At 38.1% G+C, this 18,625-nt stretch overlaps 1 protein-coding gene across 1 annotated transcript in view; it reads left to right on the top strand.

Moving 5' to 3' along the window:
• The window catches only part of ULK4 (unc-51 like kinase 4), a 669,562-nt gene that overhangs the window by 262,394 nt on the left and 388,543 nt on the right, over window positions 1-18,625 (top strand). The window contains exons 28-29 of the mRNA XM_043966928.1: window positions 5,217-5,268; window positions 5,367-5,511. Of these exons, the coding sequence (XP_043822863.1) occupies window positions 5,217-5,268; window positions 5,367-5,511 (197 nt within the window). The remainder of the gene's footprint in view (window positions 1-5,216; window positions 5,269-5,366; window positions 5,512-18,625) is intronic.

Below are 18,625 nucleotides of genomic sequence, written 5' to 3'. Positions count from 1 at the left end.
TTTAACATTGGCTACATTGATTTTACTTGTACAAGCCCTTTTAAATTTAATGTAATCGAAACTATCCATTTTATTTCTCAAAGGCTTTCTCTTATTTATTCATAAATTCTTTTCCTATACATAAGTTTGAGGGGTAATGTGTCCTGTGTTCTTTTACTTTTCTAATGATATCTTCCTTTATATCCAGGTCATGTATCCATTTTGACCTTATAGTGGTAGATAGTATAAGTTATTGGTCTATAACCAATTTCTGCCAGACTGCTTTACAGTTTTCCCAATAATTTTTACCATAGTCTATTTTGTTTTTTTCATAAAATCAACATTTAGTTTTATTTATTAATTTAGTGGATTTTTACATTAGATTTTATTAATCTCCTTTAATTTTTAGAATTTCCAATTTAAATTCCAATTTAATTGGGTATTTTAATTTATTCTTTTTCTAATTTTTAAAAATTGCGCACCCAATTAATTAGTTGGCTTTTTCTCTATTTTATTGATGTAAACATTTAGAGATATATATTTTCCTCTGATTACTGCTTTTGCTGCATCCATAGGTTTTGATATGTTGTTTCATTATTATCATTCTCCTTAATAAAATTATTTATTATTTCCATGACTTGTTATTTAACCCACTCATTCCTTAAGACCAGTTATTTAGTCTCCAATTAATTTTTAATCTGTATTTGCATGTTCCCTTATTAAATACTCCCCTTTTTATCAGCTGAAGTGTAATAAATTCTACTCCAGTTCTTTATTTTTACCTTATGTATAGCTCTCACTTTTAAATGTGTTTCATATAAACAACATATTGTTGGATTATGTTTTTTAATCCATTCTTTTATCCATTTCTGCTTTATGGGTGGAGGAGGCTAAAAGGGTTAACAGATAACGTAAAATCAATAGTACCTAAAAGGGTTAACAGAGAAACTAAGGTTTGTGTTCTTACAGTAACCAAGAGGGTTTGTCCCTATCAACCCTCGCTATCAACAGAGACTGTAACTAGGGACCATTAACCATTAATAGCCATTAATATTCCTAGATGACAGGACACCTAGAAACCAAATCTTAAGTAAAGAGATATCATAAACACAGAGACCCTCTGGCTTTGACAAGTTTAAGAATGTCTTTAGGAACATGTGCAAAAAAAACCAAATGTGTCCTTAGGTTCACCTTATGACCTGTCAACCCCAAAAACACACCTCCAGGGAAAAAGGCACTCACCTCCTGGGTTGGCTTAGGACCCCAGGAAGTCCAAATTAGGATAAGACCTCCCATGAGCCTCCCACAAGGAGGAGATTAGGATAATGAGAAGATAACTTACTATGAACATAACTATTCTTCTTTCCCCTATGGGAGACACTTATGTCCACGGTGCTCTCCCTGTGGTCACTCACAATATTTCAATAAAACTTGGGAAACTGAGTCACTGAGTCTTGTAATTCTTTGGGATGCCTCACAATCAATCTGATCATTCAATCCTCTCCCCGCCCCCATCAAGTTCATTCCATTCACAGTTATAATTGCTAGTTGTGCATTTCCTTCCATCCTATTTTTTGTAACCATTTGTCCTTCCTTCCCTCTCTTTTTACATTCTCCCTTCTCAAAAGCCTGTCTTGTAACCACTGTCTTGCTAAGCAGCATCCCTTCTAAGACTTCCTTCTCTTATGCTCCTATTTCATGGGAAGCACACCCTTCTACGAGTCTGTCCCTCATTCTATCCCCTTACCCTCCTAATTCTTACATTTCTTACCTTTCTGGATGTATATGTGATTCCCTCTTGAATCCAGTTCTGATGAGAATAAGGCACTACCAGCTCTCTCCCTCTACCCCCTTCTGCTGTCCGCAGCAACAGTTCTTCCATTCCTGCTTCATTTACCTCTCCTTACCCAATTTTATTTTTTTTGCATCATCCCATCATACTCAACTCAACCCCAAGTCTTCCATCTATATGTGCTCTTTCAAACTACCCACCTAATGATAACATTCTTAAGAGTTACAGATAATGTTTTCCCATATAAGAAGTAAAGGGTTTGACCTTCCTAAGTCTTTTGTGACTGGTCTTTAATGTTTACCTTCTTATGTTTCTCCCACGTCTAGTCCGCCACTTTTTCCACTGGGTTCTGGTCTTTTCTTCACAAATACCTGAAAGTCCTTTAGCTCATTAAGTGTGAATTTCCTCCCCACTCTTCTGCCCCCAGGGCTTGTTTGCTACTTCAATGGTATCTGCCTGGAGGTGTCTGCACTTCAATCAAGCCAGACCTCACACTGGACAACTGGTCTTTACTAAAGTTCTCTCAAGTTGTCTTAGAAGGAGAACTGCTTTTTCCCAATTGTTAATTATTTCTGCCACTCTGTGTCCACTTTGAGGCGATGGATGTTCTGCCCTGTGTGTATGGGGGTGGGGGAGAGGGGGGATTTGAGAAAGCCATGTGGTTTCTTGCCTTATTCTGCCATCTTCCCAGGATCCTTCTCCAATAAAGTATTTTTAAATTAAGACATGCGCTTTTTTTTTTAAGACATAATACTCGTTCAGTTGTTTTTCAATTGTGTCTGACTTGCCTACCTCCAGGGCCAGCACTCTATGCACTATGGCGCCACCTAGCTTTCCAGACATGAGACTGTTGCACATTTAATAGATTACAGTAGAGGGTGAACACAAGCTTTACAAATATTATTACGTTTTATCCATCTTACAGGCAGCTAGGTGGTGCAGTGGATAGAGTGCCGGGCCTGAGTTCAAATGTGACCACAGACACTCACTAGCTGTGTGACCCTGAGCGAGTCACTTTACCCTGTTTGCCTCAGTTTCCTCATCTGTGAAATGAGCTGGAGAAGGCAGTGGTAAACCGCTCCAGTATTTCTGCCAAGAAAACCCCAAAATGCGGTCACAGAGAGTTGGCTACGACTGAAACAACTGAGCACAAACCCGACAACATCTATCTTACACTCAATGGTATATTATTGTTTCTGATCCAAGTTTAGCAGCAGCTCAGTTGGCAAGGTGCTCTAGAAAGCAAGTTGTCCATGCAAATTAATTATAGTTTGATGCTGTAAAGGACTTTGGCTGAAATATTTTCAGTGAGGTGTTCTTTTAAGAGAGGTATAAATTTTCTGCTCTTAGATTCATAGCTAAAACAGATCTGCAGAGATGAAAACATAATATTCCTGATTTACATTTGCTTATATTCAAGTTTTTTTGTCTTACCCAAAAGAGAGTTTATGCTTTCAATCTCCCATTTCTCTATATGTCCTCCCTGAGGTTCATGATAATTATTAATATTCCCATATAGTTGCTTGTTATTCCTTTGGCTATTTATGGGAGCATTATATCAGGACCTTCTGATTTAAGCACATTTAAGTTTCTAAGTATTCTATATCTTCAGCCGTCCTAATTTTGCTTTCCTTATAAACTATGCATTTATTTTCATTGCATTAAGCTCTTTCATAGCTATTTGAAAAGGAGTTATTGAATATTTAAATCTCTTAATTTTTCAAAACTTTAAATCAGACACATTTTAACTTTGCTCTCAAATTAAGAAAAATTAATTTTTTTAAATTAAGAAAAATTTGGACTTTTATGCCTGCCCCACAATGTTCTCCCTCCTCCCCACTAAGACTTTACTCTTCTCTAGGCTAAACATGCCTCTGTCCTTCTATTTGCCCTAATGTGATATTATCTGAAGGCTGTTTGTCATCATAGTTCTTCTTCTTGTTCGTTCCTCATAGCAAACTGATGAGGTTCATAGCAGGAATGTTATTGTCTCCATTTTACAGATCTGGAAATTGGGTTAGAGAGATCAGTGACTTCTTCAAGGTCACACAGATAGTAAGGCAGCATGTTCACATCTAAAGGTGGCCCTAAACCGCTTTTGGTAGGTCAAAGTGTCATTCTGGGTTCTTTTCCTGGAAATTGTACCAAATATGTTCTACTATCCAACTTCTTTCAAGCGCTGTTGATTTTTACAATGATACTCATTTGTTGTACACAAGATAGATTTTTTTCATATAGAGGGAACTCATAACAGCATCCTCATTTGCACCTCTCCAGGTCTGTGATGTTAATTCCTCAACGCTTTAGGATTAGCATTGATTTAAATGAGAAATACAGGTTTATTGCCTGTTAGATAGTTTTCTTCAAAATTTCACTGTGGCATTGACTCACAAGTTAAGTGTATAGTTGTTTAGCATTTTGGGGAACTCTTAGTTACTCCTGGGAAGATTCCCAATCAAAATTGATGATTCTTTGGTTGTGGTGTTTGGGAGAATGACAGAGTAAGGCTGTATGGTGCCTTTAAGTTGTCTGGAATTCTGTTTGTAAAATAACCTACTTTAACTGTCTCAGAGCAAATATGGTTTGCTCTGTGATAGACTTATTCAAACACTTGCATCACAGGTTTAGGCCTGGAAGGGATCTTTCAGCCTATGTAGTTCAGTTTCTTCATTTTATAGACGGGAAAATGCAATGCATAGAGACCCAAGGTCACGCAAATAATAAACTGAGGAGATAGGACTTATACCTAGGTCCACTGATGTCCAAGCCAGCTGTCTCTGGTACTCAGGTTTCTGTAGGTCATGCCCTTTCCCCCAGATCAGGCTGGTGATTGGTCACCTTGTAAGCTGAAACATGACTATAAACCTACATTGTTTAATATTTTATCTCAAAGCTCAGAATGAACATTAAATACTAATGTTCTCCGTATAAATCACATAGGTGATGAATTAGGTGGCATAGTGAATAACAGAATGCTTACTTGGGGTCAGGAAGACCTGAGTTTGAATCTTGCCTCAGGCACTTGCTTGCTTTCTAATCCTGGGCAAGTCACTTAACCTCTTCCTGCCTTAATTTTTTTGTTTGTTTTTTTTTGTAAAATGGGGAAAATAATAACATCTAACTCACAGATTGTTGGGAGATTAAAGAAGATAATATGTGAACTTTGTTGTAAACTTTCTTGACTATGTTAAATAAATATTAGCTATTGCTGTCAATATTTTTATTTACCCTGTCATCTGTGCCCTGAGTGACTTGTCTAATGGTAAACTAGGTTGATTGGGCAAGTGGGAATTTAAATAGACTGTGAATCTTGAAGTATTTCTTGGACAGGCTGGCCCTTTTCCTGAAGTGTCTGGTGGTAGAGTGAATTCAGATTATGATCTAGGTGAGTTTCATATTTTCATGGGAATGATCTAAGCCCAGTCTTTATAATTCTGTCTTTCAGGTCGTGGACTATATCCTCCCACCCTTGGTCTCTTTGGTTCAAAGTCAAAATGGTAAGTAGAGCCACTTAAAACTGAAATGTTCCTAAAGCTCACATTTTGTATTTATTAGACGTCAGTGTGGTCACATTTTTGGCACATTTTCTTTCAAGTGGAATGGAGACTCTTCAGTTTGCGGTTGTTGTCAGAAACCACATCATTGCTTGTCAGCCATGAAGTTGTGGCGGAGGAGAAGGAGGAGAGCCTGAATTCCAACACCAAGCTTCTGTCTCTGATTAGAGATGTACTGCTTCCACAGTAAGTCCTGCCACCTTGCCTGGCTGGAGAGAGCCAGCACACTCCTGTTCAGGTGTCTGCTTGATTAAAGCAAACAGGATAACAATAATAACAAAAGAAGTTTAGCATGTCAGTGCTGGGAGGGTGCTCAGAAATGTATATCTGGTCTTGTTTTTCCTTTTCACAGGAGAGAAAAGAGGCCCAGAAACAATGTCATGACCACATTGACCTCCTACCCTTGCGTCCATATTTTGTAATATCATGTTGGAAATTAAGACCACCCATTGCTCTTCCCAGGTCCAAAGGGAAGCCTTCTGTGGTTTGACTGTTTATCTTCAAAAGGGTGCAGTTCTTGAGTGCTTTCTCTCTCTCTCTCTCTCTCTCTCTCTCTCTCTCTCTCTCTCTCTCTCTCTCTCTCTCTCTTTCTCTCTCTCTCTCTCTTTCTCTCTCTCTCTCTCTCTCTCTCTCTCTCTCTCTCTCTCTCTCTCTCTCTCTCCCGTCTACAAGAGTTTTAGCAGTTGGAGGTAAAATAGCTCTAAATGTAGTCACGACCTTGTCTAGCTGAAAGTCGTCACTAAGGACCAGACTCTGGCTTTTCTGTGGGCTCCGATACTAGTTTCTGTACCTTTATTGTCCCAAACAGTACAGTTCTGTGTATGAACATATTGCTGAATGTCTTATTAGATGTCATTGGTTTTAGAAGTCCCAATAACGAATTTTGACAATGAAAATCCCTTTAATAGCTGTATGAGGATTGTGGTCAGCGGCTTGGAATACTTCTGAAATGAGAGTCAGTATGGTTTAGGAGAAGACACTGAAGGAGCACAAAGTTCCCTGGTGCCTCTGCATGACCTGGCGGTGACCCAGGGTTCTTGAAGGCTCCAAGTGAGAGGGTCAGCCATAGACCAAGTCTCCTTTCAGTGTCCCCCCCATCATCACAATGGCCATGAACACTCATAACATAAAAGTGCCAAATGGACCTCTGTCTCACATAGGCCCCATATACATCCACAGTGATGGTGGTAGAGTGGTGGAAGATGGTGCAGATGGTGCTAAGCTTCACACAGTTTCTAAACTGTCTACAGATATTTAGCTGTTGGAATCAAAGTGAGAGAGACCTCTCTCTTTACTGACTAAAAAGCCGACCTTCTCTTAGAGGAATTAGGTCCTAGAAAGCTTGATGTTCTCTTTTTCCCCCAAATCAGAAAATAAAAGGATATTTCAGCCAAATGGCCCACAAGTTCTCCTTTGAGAGGCAGTAAAGGAGTTGGTAGAGTGCAGAATGAATGTGTAAATGCAGCATATACATAATTGTATCTGTCTGTCTTCTACATACACACAAGTATGTACATACTCGACTAACATGAAAATGTGATTTCTTGACTCCACCAGTTTGTAGTAAGAGCTTTTCTTTTTCTTTTGTTATTAGTCGGGGTAGGGAAAGAGTCAAATGGGGAGAAGGTGGATATTTGATCATTTTAAAATATCAATTAATTTTAAAAAATTTTAAATAGCATGACAAGATGTCTGAGGGAGAAGCTGTGCTTAAATCTAGCTCCCTTCCACCACCTCAACAGTAGAAAACAATAAATGAACACCAAACAACAAAGTGGGGACAGGAAAGACTTCATCATAAGGAAAACTTGACCAAAAATTCAGCATTGAGAAAGCAAATTATGAGGATGATTATTTGAGGGACAGTGCTTGAACCTGGGCCTTTCTTACTCTGAGCTCCATGGTCTACTACTACAGTTACTGCCTTTTTTACAGACTAGAAATATAATGATAGGGTCTAGTTTTGCGATTCCTTTGGCAGAGGTGAATCCCCAGTAAGGAAAATTTACCCATAAAAATTGACACTGTTCCTACAATTCAGAGTCTTAGATAGTTGCCCAGAGTACTAAGTGTGTAAGTGATTGTTCAAGGTCCCACAGCCAGTATATGTCATAAGTCGTACTTTCATACAATAACACAATAAAAGTAGTGCCCAATAATGAACAAAAAGATATAAACCTAAATATAGATTTCACTACCAATATACTAAATAATGTCTCAGTTAAGCAACAAATCAAAGAAATGATAAATAATTATGTGGAAGAGAATGATAAAGTTGATAAGTAGCATATCAAAATTTATGTAATGCAGCTCATGTACTACTTAGGGGAAAATATTTCTGGAACAAAAATATCCATCATCTGCATAGAGATAATAATTGGACCCATGGGACATCAAATACAACAACCAGTATTGTTTCTACATGACTGATATTTAAACATTATTTCTTCTTTCCTATTAAGAAATATAAAATTGTTGGAGCAGAAATTTCAATGTGCCAATCATTATATTAGATTGTTTTCCTTGACTGTTTTTTTCTTAAGGAAATGTAGTTATTTATTGGAAAGTGATAGTGTTGGCAAAACAAAATCTATCAAGAGTTTTTAAAAATAAGGGAGTTAGGAGGTATTGAACCCAGCAAACAATCAAATAATAGCACAAAAAATGAAATCGGTTATATTTTAAGAGCCAGGAAATGACTTGTTACCACTGTGTGAGTTATTTCTGAAGCAGCTGTGTGCAATGAGAACACCAAATTGATATAGGAAAGTTCAAAATCAATTCTATATTAGAAGAAAGAATAAAATGAGATGATATAATATATAGTTGTGACCTACAGTTTCAGCATGATTTATATAAAATGCTGATGCCAAAGAATGGGAAATGAATAAGAGAACAGACAATGACTTAGACTATCACCATTTTCCACAGAAGTTTTACAGCTGCAAATAAGTCATCACAATCAGGAGACAAAAACAGCCACAGCCAGCAAACATTTAATGTGCTTGCCTAGAGGAGAGATTTGGCAGCCAAGGGCAATGCTGGTTTAGAATATAAACTCATTTGTAAAATCTTATGAAGAAAGGTGGTAGAACTACTTCATAAAACAGTAAGAGTTATGTGAAGGGAAAAAAAAAACATTATGTAGAAAGCTTGGCAAGGAACTCAATTAAGGCAGATGAGCTCAAGATAATTTAAGAATGCACCTGGAAAAAAACAATATTTTGATAAAACATAAAAATATATTTGATGATGTCACTTTTTTTTAATCAGTAATTTTGGAACCATAACATTTGGACTCTGTCTCTTAATATTAGTTGCCTAAAACTGAAGAGGAGGGGAAGAGCAGGTTATGTTGCTGTTAGACAATTGTAAGGATGCTTCAACTACCTGTCTTTTATTGACTGTTCATCTTTTTTCATTGATGATTAAGTTCAGGTTTGCAGGGTAAGTCTGGGTTTTGTCTTGAGCACTTTTGCTTTTCAGAATATATTATTTCCATTCCCTTCCCTGTTTTTTTTTTTGTGTTCATAGAATTGTCTTGTGTTACTCAAATTTCCTTTCCTTTATATTTGAAGGTGCTCCTTCTGGTCAGTAACAAATTGACCATTATGTGTCTTAGAGTTCATAGTGTGTGGGCTTCTTCTCCCTGCCCTGAAGCAATCTCTGAATTATTTTGATTGGTATTTTGTTTTCTGTGTTTGGAAGTTCTACAAAGTTTTCTTGTATTGTTTCTTACATTTTAGTGTTTAGCTTTTTTTTATCATCTTCTGAAAGACCTATGATCATAAAGTTGTTTCTATGCATCCTGTCTTGAGATCCGTATATTTCGTGTGAGTCATTTCCTTGTTGACAATGGTGAAAGGATATGAAAAAGCAGCTTTCAGAGAAAGAAATCAAAGCTATCTATACTAATTAGAAAAAAATTCTCTAAATTTCTATTGATTAGAGAAATGTAAATTAAAGCAATTCTGAGGTACTACCTCATACCTCTCAGATTGGCTAATATGACAGAAAAGATAAATGACAAATGATGGAGGGGACGTGGGAAAATTGGGACACTAATGCACTGTTGGTAGAATTATTAACTCATCCAACAATTTTGGAAAGCAATTTGGAACTCTTCCCAAAGGGCTATAAAATTATACATACCCTTTGACCTAGCAATACCACTACTATATCCCAAAGAGATTTTTTTAAAAAAATGAAATGAACCTATTTATAAAAAAAACCGAAAAACCAAAACTCTTATATTAGCTCTTTTTGTAGTGTCAAAGAATTGAAAATCGAAGGACAGCCCATCTATTGGGGAAGGGCTAAACAAGTTGGGGCATATGATTGTAGTGGAAAATTATTGTATTAGAAGCATTGACAAGAAGGATGCTTTCAGAAAAACCTGGGAAGACTTATATGAACTAATGCAAAATGAAATAAGCCAAACTAGGAGAACATTGTAAATGGTACAAGCAATATTGTATGATGATCAACTATGAATGACTTAGCTATTCTCAGCAATTGTATAATGTTTTTAATTATCTTAGCTTTTCCTTGAAACAAAGGTATATTTTTAACATCAAAATTTTCCTGATGTGAATCATGACATATGCTGTCTCCTTAAAGATTGAATAGAGAGGAGCATGATGGACATCAATAGGCTACAACATAATATACCAGTAAGAATTTTCCAGCAGAAGCATCATAAAGAATATCATCAGGTAGAAGTATGACCAGCAAGCTAGATGGGTCAGTCATGACATGAGAAGCACCTAATACACTGACTGGAGTATAGTAGGTAATTAATAAAGGCTTGTTGATTGATTAAAGAATTTCAGAGGATGACCACAGTCATTTAAATGCAAACAACACTAACAGGCAGCTGATCTCAGATTAGATGTAATGACCCATCTTGATTTCAAAGGATAGACATGCAACACTCTTCCCTTCTCTGGTTTGTAGGGTAGGAGGGTGGGTGGGGAGGGCCTCTAGATGCCATCTGTTACATATGTTGACAGATTATTTGCCCTGTCGTTTGTTTTTGCTTGACAGTTTTTCTTTTTGACATCATAAGGATGGTGTGAAATGACCCGTAAAAAGCACACAAGATATTGAAAAAATTGAGTAAAACTTTTTTTAAAAGTATAAAAGATAGCATGCAATGAGTATGCCTAAGTAGTCATGCATTGTCATCACTTGTCTTCAATTAAAAGCCAAAATAAAATAGAATACAAAACATTTCAGCTACCATATTTATGTCATAAAATCTTACTGTCCCAGTTCTAAGTAAGTTGATCTGAATTGACGTTGACTAGTGAAGTAACTCCTATTTGTGTTACTTTACAGTTTACAAAGTTCCTCAAACCAATCAAGCATTTATTGATCATCTTTTGTGTACACAGTGCTGTATTAGGCACTGTAGGGGGGTTGCCAACTCAACAAACTGTTTCTTATGTGTAGAGTGGACCAGCTGGTGAGAACGATGCAAAGAAATATGTCCTTTAGAGACATGCTGTGACTTGATTAGAGCCGTAGAGGAAGGGCAGGATTTGGGTTGGTGGAGAAGGAAAGTGAAGACATTCCAAGAAGGGAACAAAGTGCAAGCAAAGGTGAAAGGATGACAAGGCAGAGGGATAATGAGTTGCCCATCTTAATTCGAGCAAGAGAATGTGTTTTTGAAATCATTTGTGGCCAGGCTGTACTTTCTAAATTATTATTATAATATTAATGGCTATTTATATAATAATGGCCATTGTACCCATTTTGGCAGTAATCATTTATTATTAGTTAATATTAGATATTAGTAAAGAATTAACCGCATGGCAGTTAACACAAGCAGGAGGAAAGCCCTGGCTCCATGTCTCTCAGAGAGAGTGCACATGGCCTCAAGCAGAGGTCAGAAGTCCTACATTACCTATTCTGTCCTAAGAGGTGATAGCAATCTGAGCTAAGAGGGTGAGCCTCCAGGGTTCTGACTTTTATCCTCTTTTGATAGAGGCGGGTCACTGTACATTGATCAAACCCAATTGATTAGCATTATTCAGTTCCATTGGTTGACATGACTTGAGTGTGGTCCATATTCAAATGAACTCTACCATGATCTCATGGCCTAATGGAGAATTACAAAAGACCATAGCTGAAAGGCAAGGCAGGAGAAGTCTAGGTATGGTTTTAATCCCATCAGTTCACTGAACTAGACAAAAAAACACTATCTCCATTCCTATGGTACACCTTGGCCTTGCCCTGAAAGAGATTAGAACTTTCTAAGAACTGAGCTTTCTGAAGTGGGGTGGAGAAAGGGAGAAAGGGCTAAAACTGATCTGGGTCCCTCCCCCAAATCCATTATCAATAATTATTTTCTCACAAGACTTTGTGCTCACAGGTCATCAAATATCAGGTTAGAGAATGGGGCGGGGAGGGGGGAGATTGAATTGTAGAGGGCTTGGAATAGAGCTTACTGGATTTGTACCTTATTCTCTAAGCAGTAGGGAGCATGCTCTCCACAAACAAGGCAGCAACTTGATCAAAACGATTCATTTAGATAAATAAATTTTCTGGTTTGCAGAATGTATTGGACCAGGAAGACACTGGAAGCAAGAAGAGTGATTCTGAATTTGTTACAGTAGTTTGTAGCTAAGAACTTGGATTGGGAAATAGAAATAAGATGTTGATAGGAGAGAGACAATTAGAAAGAATTAACAGAATATGCTGGGATTCGAAGAGGGAGTCAAAGATGACCACCATTTTGGGGACTGGGACCATGGTGAACTAGTAACCACCACCACAATAGCTACTACTTCATAACCCATTAATATTGATAAAGTTCTTCCCATACATGATCTCATTGATCTCCACAACAACCCTCTGATGGAGGTGCTCTTATCATCCCCATTTTGTAGAAGAGGAAACAGTTACAGAGAGGTTAAGTGACTTGACCAGAGTCACATAGCAAGTAAATGTCTGTGATCAGATTTGCACTCAGGTCTTAATGACTCTAAAGTCTAATAGTCTGTCCTCTGCGCCCCCTGCCTAACCATTTGTGGAAAGTATTAAATTAGGAGGTGGAGCATGTTTGGAGTAGGGATAAGTTCATTTTGTATGTGTTGATTAGGAGGTAACAGGAGATCACTTGCGTGGAAATGTTCCCTGAGTATCTGGAGTTATGTGAGGAGAGTTCAGGAAAGAGATAGAAACAGGAATCATTAGTGTGGGAGTCAGTGAAGGCTGTGCATGGACTATTGCAAGAGGCTCTTAATTGGTTTCCCTGCCTCAAGTCTCTTCCCACTCCAATCCATCTTCCCCACGGCTGCCAGATTGATTTTCCTGAAGCACAAGTCTGACCGTATAACCCCTCCCCCCTTCTTCTGTAAACTCCAGCGGCTCCCTATGACCTACTGGATCAGATATAAAAGCTTCCACTTGGCATTTAAAACTCTTGACATCAACTACCTTTCCCTCTTTCCAGTACCGCTAACGCTTAATTCCCCTCCACTCCCAGCCCAATGCTAGTTCCATTCTGCCACAGGAATCTCCATGTTGTTAGAGAACCAATTTTGGAGGTTTTAGTTGTTGGGTTTTTTTTTTTTAATATTTTTTCTTTAACTTTGAGTGGCATTTTTTATTGGAAAGATTTCACCATTATAAATATTCTCATGGCCATTTGTTGTCTCTTTCAGTGCAGCATTCAGCATATTTTCCCTGAGAAAAATAATTACTGCTTTTCTCTTTACGCCTTCAGTGTGACCTGTAAAGCCACCAGGGTCTTAATGACTCAGTAAATTATTAAGGCTTTTTTGGTTTGTGTGAGAGAAATACATTCGTTACAAATGAGAAAGTATTTCCTTTTAGAAATTGGAATTTACAGTTCCCATTACTGCTAGGGGGTTGCAGACACCATAGGAATAATAGGAGACAAAAGTTATGCACTTGGGACTCCGGTTCTTTGTTGGGAGTAGCAGCAAACACCCGGATGACTCAGGGGAGCATCTGTACCGAGCCCTAGCCAGGAGGTGTGAACTGAAGAACTGAAGAGTGACTTCAGCCTGCCCTGATGGGTGTTTCAGAGATGTCAAACTGCGGGTTAGCTCAGAATGAAAAGGCAAGGTTTTAAAAAAAACAACAAAAAACCAACTTTTTATTTGGGGCCATTTCTCCCCCATTGTTGAAGACAAGAGGCTATGTAAAAATTGTCCAGAGGGAATCTGTTTAATGGCTTATCTTTTCTTGTTTATCATGATTGAAACATGCTGATCAGAATCAGAATCAGATAGTTATTACACCTTCCAGGGGAGTATCTCTGGACATGCTGTTTCCCCCACAGACAGGAAGTTCCTTAAGGGGAGGTACCATTTCCGTTTTCTTTTTGCATTCACAGCACAGTGCCTGGCACATGGTAGGCTTTCAAGATATGTTAGATTTAATTGAAGGAGTCAAGATGCTTTCTGCCACAACAGCTTCCTTTTTTTCCCCCCAGGGTAGTGAGGGTTAAGTTACTTGCCCAGGGTCACACAGCTAGTAAGTGTCAAGTGTCTGAGGCCGGATTTGAACTCAGGTCCTCCTGAATCCAGGGCCGGTGCTTTATCCACTGCAGCGCCACCTAGCTGCCCCCAGCTTCCTTTTTAATCACTAGCATTTTCACATTTGCGCTATTCAGCTGTGAAGAATGCACACCCAAATTGTAAGGAGTCAGCACCATTGAAGTAAGAGGGGCAGCAGTGTGTTCTGATGAGGGAACGCAGGACTTGGGGTCATACCACTGGGCTCAAGTCCTGGCTCTGCTGCTTACTGCCTGTGTAGCTTGGGGAAAGTAACCTCGCGTCTCTGGTCCTGTTTCCTCATGTTGCCTAGCATGTGGTAAGTGCTTCATCAGTGTTTCCCCTCCCTCCCTCCATTCATTCATTGGATCGGGTGGTCACTTATGCTGGAGCTGTGTGGTCTTAAATGGATTGCAATAACTTATGTAAGAGAAATTTTTTAAAAGACATTATCAAGGTCCCAGTGGCCTCTGCCTTGAGCAGCCCACATCTGTAATATTGTGTTCAGTTCTTGGTGACATATTTTTGGGAAGGTTCACATTAATAAGACGGAGAGCGTCCAGAGGAGGACAACTAGAATGGTGAAGGACCTCTGGGGAAGAGAAAACTCATCATTTTTCAGTCATTTGGTTGTGTCCAATTCTTCATGACCCCATCTGGGGTCTTCTTGGCCAAAATACTGGAGTGGTTTGCCACTTCCTTCTCTAGCTCATTTGACATATGAGGAAACTGAGGCAAACAGGGTGAAGTGATTTGTTCAGGGTCACCCTGAGCAGATTTGAACTTGGGAACATGAATCTTCCTAACTCCAGGTCGGTGCTCTATGCACTATGGTGCCACCTAGCTACCCAGAGAAGTTTCAGGAGGGACATTATGTTGGTCTTAAAATGTCCGAATGACTGTCACGTAAAAAAGCGTTGAGACTCATTTTGCTTGTCCCCAGAGAACTTGGAATAGTGAGTAAAAATTGGAAAGGGGGCAGACTCAGGCTTAATCAAAGGAAAAACCCTATAACAATTCCCAAAGTGGACTGGTTGGCCTCTGAATGGAGTGGGCCCCCACTAATTAGAAGTCTTTAAGCAAAGGCTGTTAAAGAGAGGGTACCGTTTTGGGGTATCTGTAGAATTAGAAGACTGCTGAGATCTCTTCCAAAGGTATGTGAAGGACTCCACACTGACAGCCCAAGCGTTACACGGTCACCTTGGAAATAGAAATAGAAAAAGAAATAGGAGGAGGATTCTGGCATGTTGGGCAGGCCTCTGTGGACAATTGATGGATAAGCATGGACAAGAACTGGAAGAGATGGAACATCAAAAAGGACTTGTGATTTCCACAAATGGAGGGGAGCAGTATTAATGATTTACCATCCAGTTGTGGAGTTCAGCAATTTTATTTTTAAAAAGAACATCCTAATGAGCATTAAATCCTATTTGTGTCATTCCATATTCATTTCTGAAAGCTATTAATGTACATAGTGCTAATCATCATAGTTGCAATTTGTGCCTATCTGTTGTCATTCTATGTGTATAAACATATGTATGTATATATTTCCTTTGTATTGGCATATTCACATACTTGTTATTTTTAACAGAAATAGTTTTCCATTGCATTATTATACTGCAGTTTCCTTAACCATTCCCAAATTGTTGAGCATTTGGGCTATTTCCAGATTTTTGCTATTATAGATAGAGTTGCTATGAACATCTTTCTGCAAATTACTTTCTTTTTTTCTTTTGAATTATTTCCTTGGGGTAAAATCCCCAAAGTGGAATCACTGAGCCAAAGGGTAGGAACAGTTCTTATAGCTCTTGTTACATGTGGTCAAATTGCTTTCCAGAAATATTGAACCAATTTTTATTGCCACCAGCAAAGTATAAATGTACTTGTTGACCCAGAACCCTGCCAACACTGAATGTTAGAATTTTAATTTATTTTCACTGGTTTAAGTGTATAATGGTACCAGTATATAGGGATTATTCCACAATGCATTGCCTTAAATTTGTTCTAGTTTGCATGTCTTTAATTGCTGGTGGAACTGAATTTTTGCATGTAAAGACTTACTGAACTTATTTCTTCTTATGTAAATTGTTTTTAAATTTCTTGGATCACTTAGTAAGTGGAATTTGGGCATTGACTACATACTTTTGAATCAGTTCTTTGTATATTTGGAAAGGAAGCTTTTATCAGTCATATTTGTCCTATGCTTTTGACAGCCTTTTATTTTACTCTTTACATATTTTAATAAATTCTTAATAGAGAGATTAAAATTTTGTATACATATTTATACATACTCATCATATTTTGGATTATATCCTTCATTTCTTCAGTACTCAGAAATTTATCTTCTCTTCATAGATGGAATAAATATTGTATTCTGTTTGCAAATCTTTTACCCATCTGGAATTTTTGCAGGATATTATAATAATAAGTAGAATTATAGTACATACACTTGTATCCCAATTCTCCATTTTGATATATAGTTTTAGCTATAAAATATACCAAATAGTATTTTTCTCCATTTCTAAGCTCCTTATGGTTCATCAGGCAACCAGATGGCAGTAGTTAGAGTGCTGGACTTGGATTTGGGAAAACCTAATCTGACATTTACTAGCTGAGCCCCCTGGGTAAATCACTTAACTTCTCTTAGCCTCAGTTTCCTCTTTTGTAAAATCATGGGAGTGAAATCTATGACCTTTAAGATCTGTCTACGCTATCTACCCTATCCATTTTGAGGATCTCTCTTCTATTCCTTTGGTAATTTTTTCAAAGCTCTTCAACCAGTATTTTAACATTGATTATTGTCACTTTTAAGTTTGTTTTACATTGGATAGGGCAAGTCCATGACCATTTCTTTTGTTGTTTTAAATACTCATTTGAATCCTGGCCCACTTACTCTTTTTTTTTTTTTTTTGGTAGACAACGGGAGTTAAGTGACTTGCCCAGGGTCACATAGCTAGTTAGTGTCAAGTGTCTGAGGCCAGATTTGAACTCAGGCACTCCTGAATTCAGGGCCGGTGCTTTAACCACTGCGCCATCTAGCTGCCCCTGGCCCACTTACTCTTGCATATAATTTGACTCTCTGCTTGTAAGGGTCTTTAAATCTCTCAAGGGACATTAGTTGGTATTGCAGCACATGTATCCACTAACTTCTAGAGTCTTTACTGTTTTCAGTACTCTTTGCCAAGGGCCAGGGGTCTCCATTTATTCATGTCCTCTGTTATTTTTCCTGTTAGGACTTTCTCATTTCCTTTGAATTAACCTTTTTCTCCCAGATTAAATTGATACTCACACATTTAATTATTTTTCTTGCTATTATAAACAGAATCTCTACTTTGTATTTTCAAACTATGTGTCCTGAATGTATAGAATGTAACTGATTCCTTTTGCTCCCAAATATTGATACAGGCTCTTGTCCCATCTTACCCAGTGTCTTCCGGATGTGGTTCATAGTCTTCCTCTTCATTTCATGCTCCTCTGTCACACTCAGGGGCTCTAGTATTCACAGAATCACAGAATTTTTTATCGGGAAGGAACCTCAGCAGTCATCTATTCCAATCTCTTCCTGAAAAGGAATTTCTATTACATCCAGACTTGAGTTTGAACTCAATGTCTTTCAAGGCAGCACATTCTACTTATTATAAGTTGTAATTCTAAGGACTTTTAATTTTTTTTTTTATTTTTTTACATTAAGTCTAAAGTTCCTATTTTTCCTCATCAAAATTGTTTCTCTCTGGGTCTTCAGAACTTCATTTTTGAACATTTCCCTTTGCCTTTCTCCACATCATTTTCCTCAGAGAATTTTAGTGCATTGTACCCTCTGTAGCCTTCCTCTGAACCCTTTGATATCTATTCTTCTATTCTTCTTCTTCTTCTTTTTTTTTGGGGGGGGCGGGGCAATGAGGGTTAAGTGACTTGCCCGGGGTCTCACAGCTAGTAAGTTGTCAAGTGTCTGAAGCTGGATTTGAACTTAGGTCCTCCTGAATCCAGGGCCAGTACTTTATCCACTGCGCCACCTACCTGCCCCCTTGATACCTATTCTTTATGAAACTAGGCTGCATGTCAGACTATGACTGGCCTTCCTGTTTTTATCTATCACAAATTCTAGGAGAGTGGGGTCACTTTCCTCTAAGATTCCCAGTCATTTTTATCCCAACAACTAGTTCTTCCTTATTAGTGAGACTCAGATCCTGAATAGAATGGTCCCTTGTTGGTTCTTCTACCTTTGAAAGTGGGAAATTACCTTTAAGGCACATAAAGAAATGATTGGCTATTCTACTTCGGGAATAGGGAGAACTAATGCAGATGCTTAGATTATTGAGGTTACCCATTGCATGTTATACCCCAGTGGTGGGCGTGTGACTCGATTCTGGAGCTCTCAATTTTGTTTGGGCAGTTCGTAGTATGCCCTGGTGACAAAATTACTTCTGTTTCTACCTCCATCAACTATCACCCAAATACTGCACCCCAACTATTTTCTCAATTTTTTCACATTAGTCTTCCTTTGTGATGTATAGTGCTTCCTCTTCCCCTCTTTTAGCCTAATCTTTTTTTTTTTTCTTTTCAAGGAAAGTATAGCCATCTAGAACCATATTTGAGATTTGAGTTTCATCCCAAATTTTATTTGCTTCTTTGCATTAAGGCCTTCATTTCGCCTTGCTTATCATCTATCCTTTGTTCATTTATTTAGCTGAATGAGGTCCTGGATTTTACTACTGGTTCCTATCTTGGATTTTATTTCCTATGAACTTCTGGGTGTATCAGCTACTGTTCTT

The sequence above is a fragment of the Dromiciops gliroides genome, chromosome 5 (genome assembly GCF_019393635.1).
Source record: "Dromiciops gliroides isolate mDroGli1 chromosome 5, mDroGli1.pri, whole genome shotgun sequence".
Taxonomy (NCBI): domain Eukaryota; kingdom Metazoa; phylum Chordata; class Mammalia; order Microbiotheria; family Microbiotheriidae; genus Dromiciops; species Dromiciops gliroides.
The sequence above is the reverse complement of the archived record's forward strand: the minus strand, read 5'-3'. Positions and strand labels throughout refer to the sequence as shown.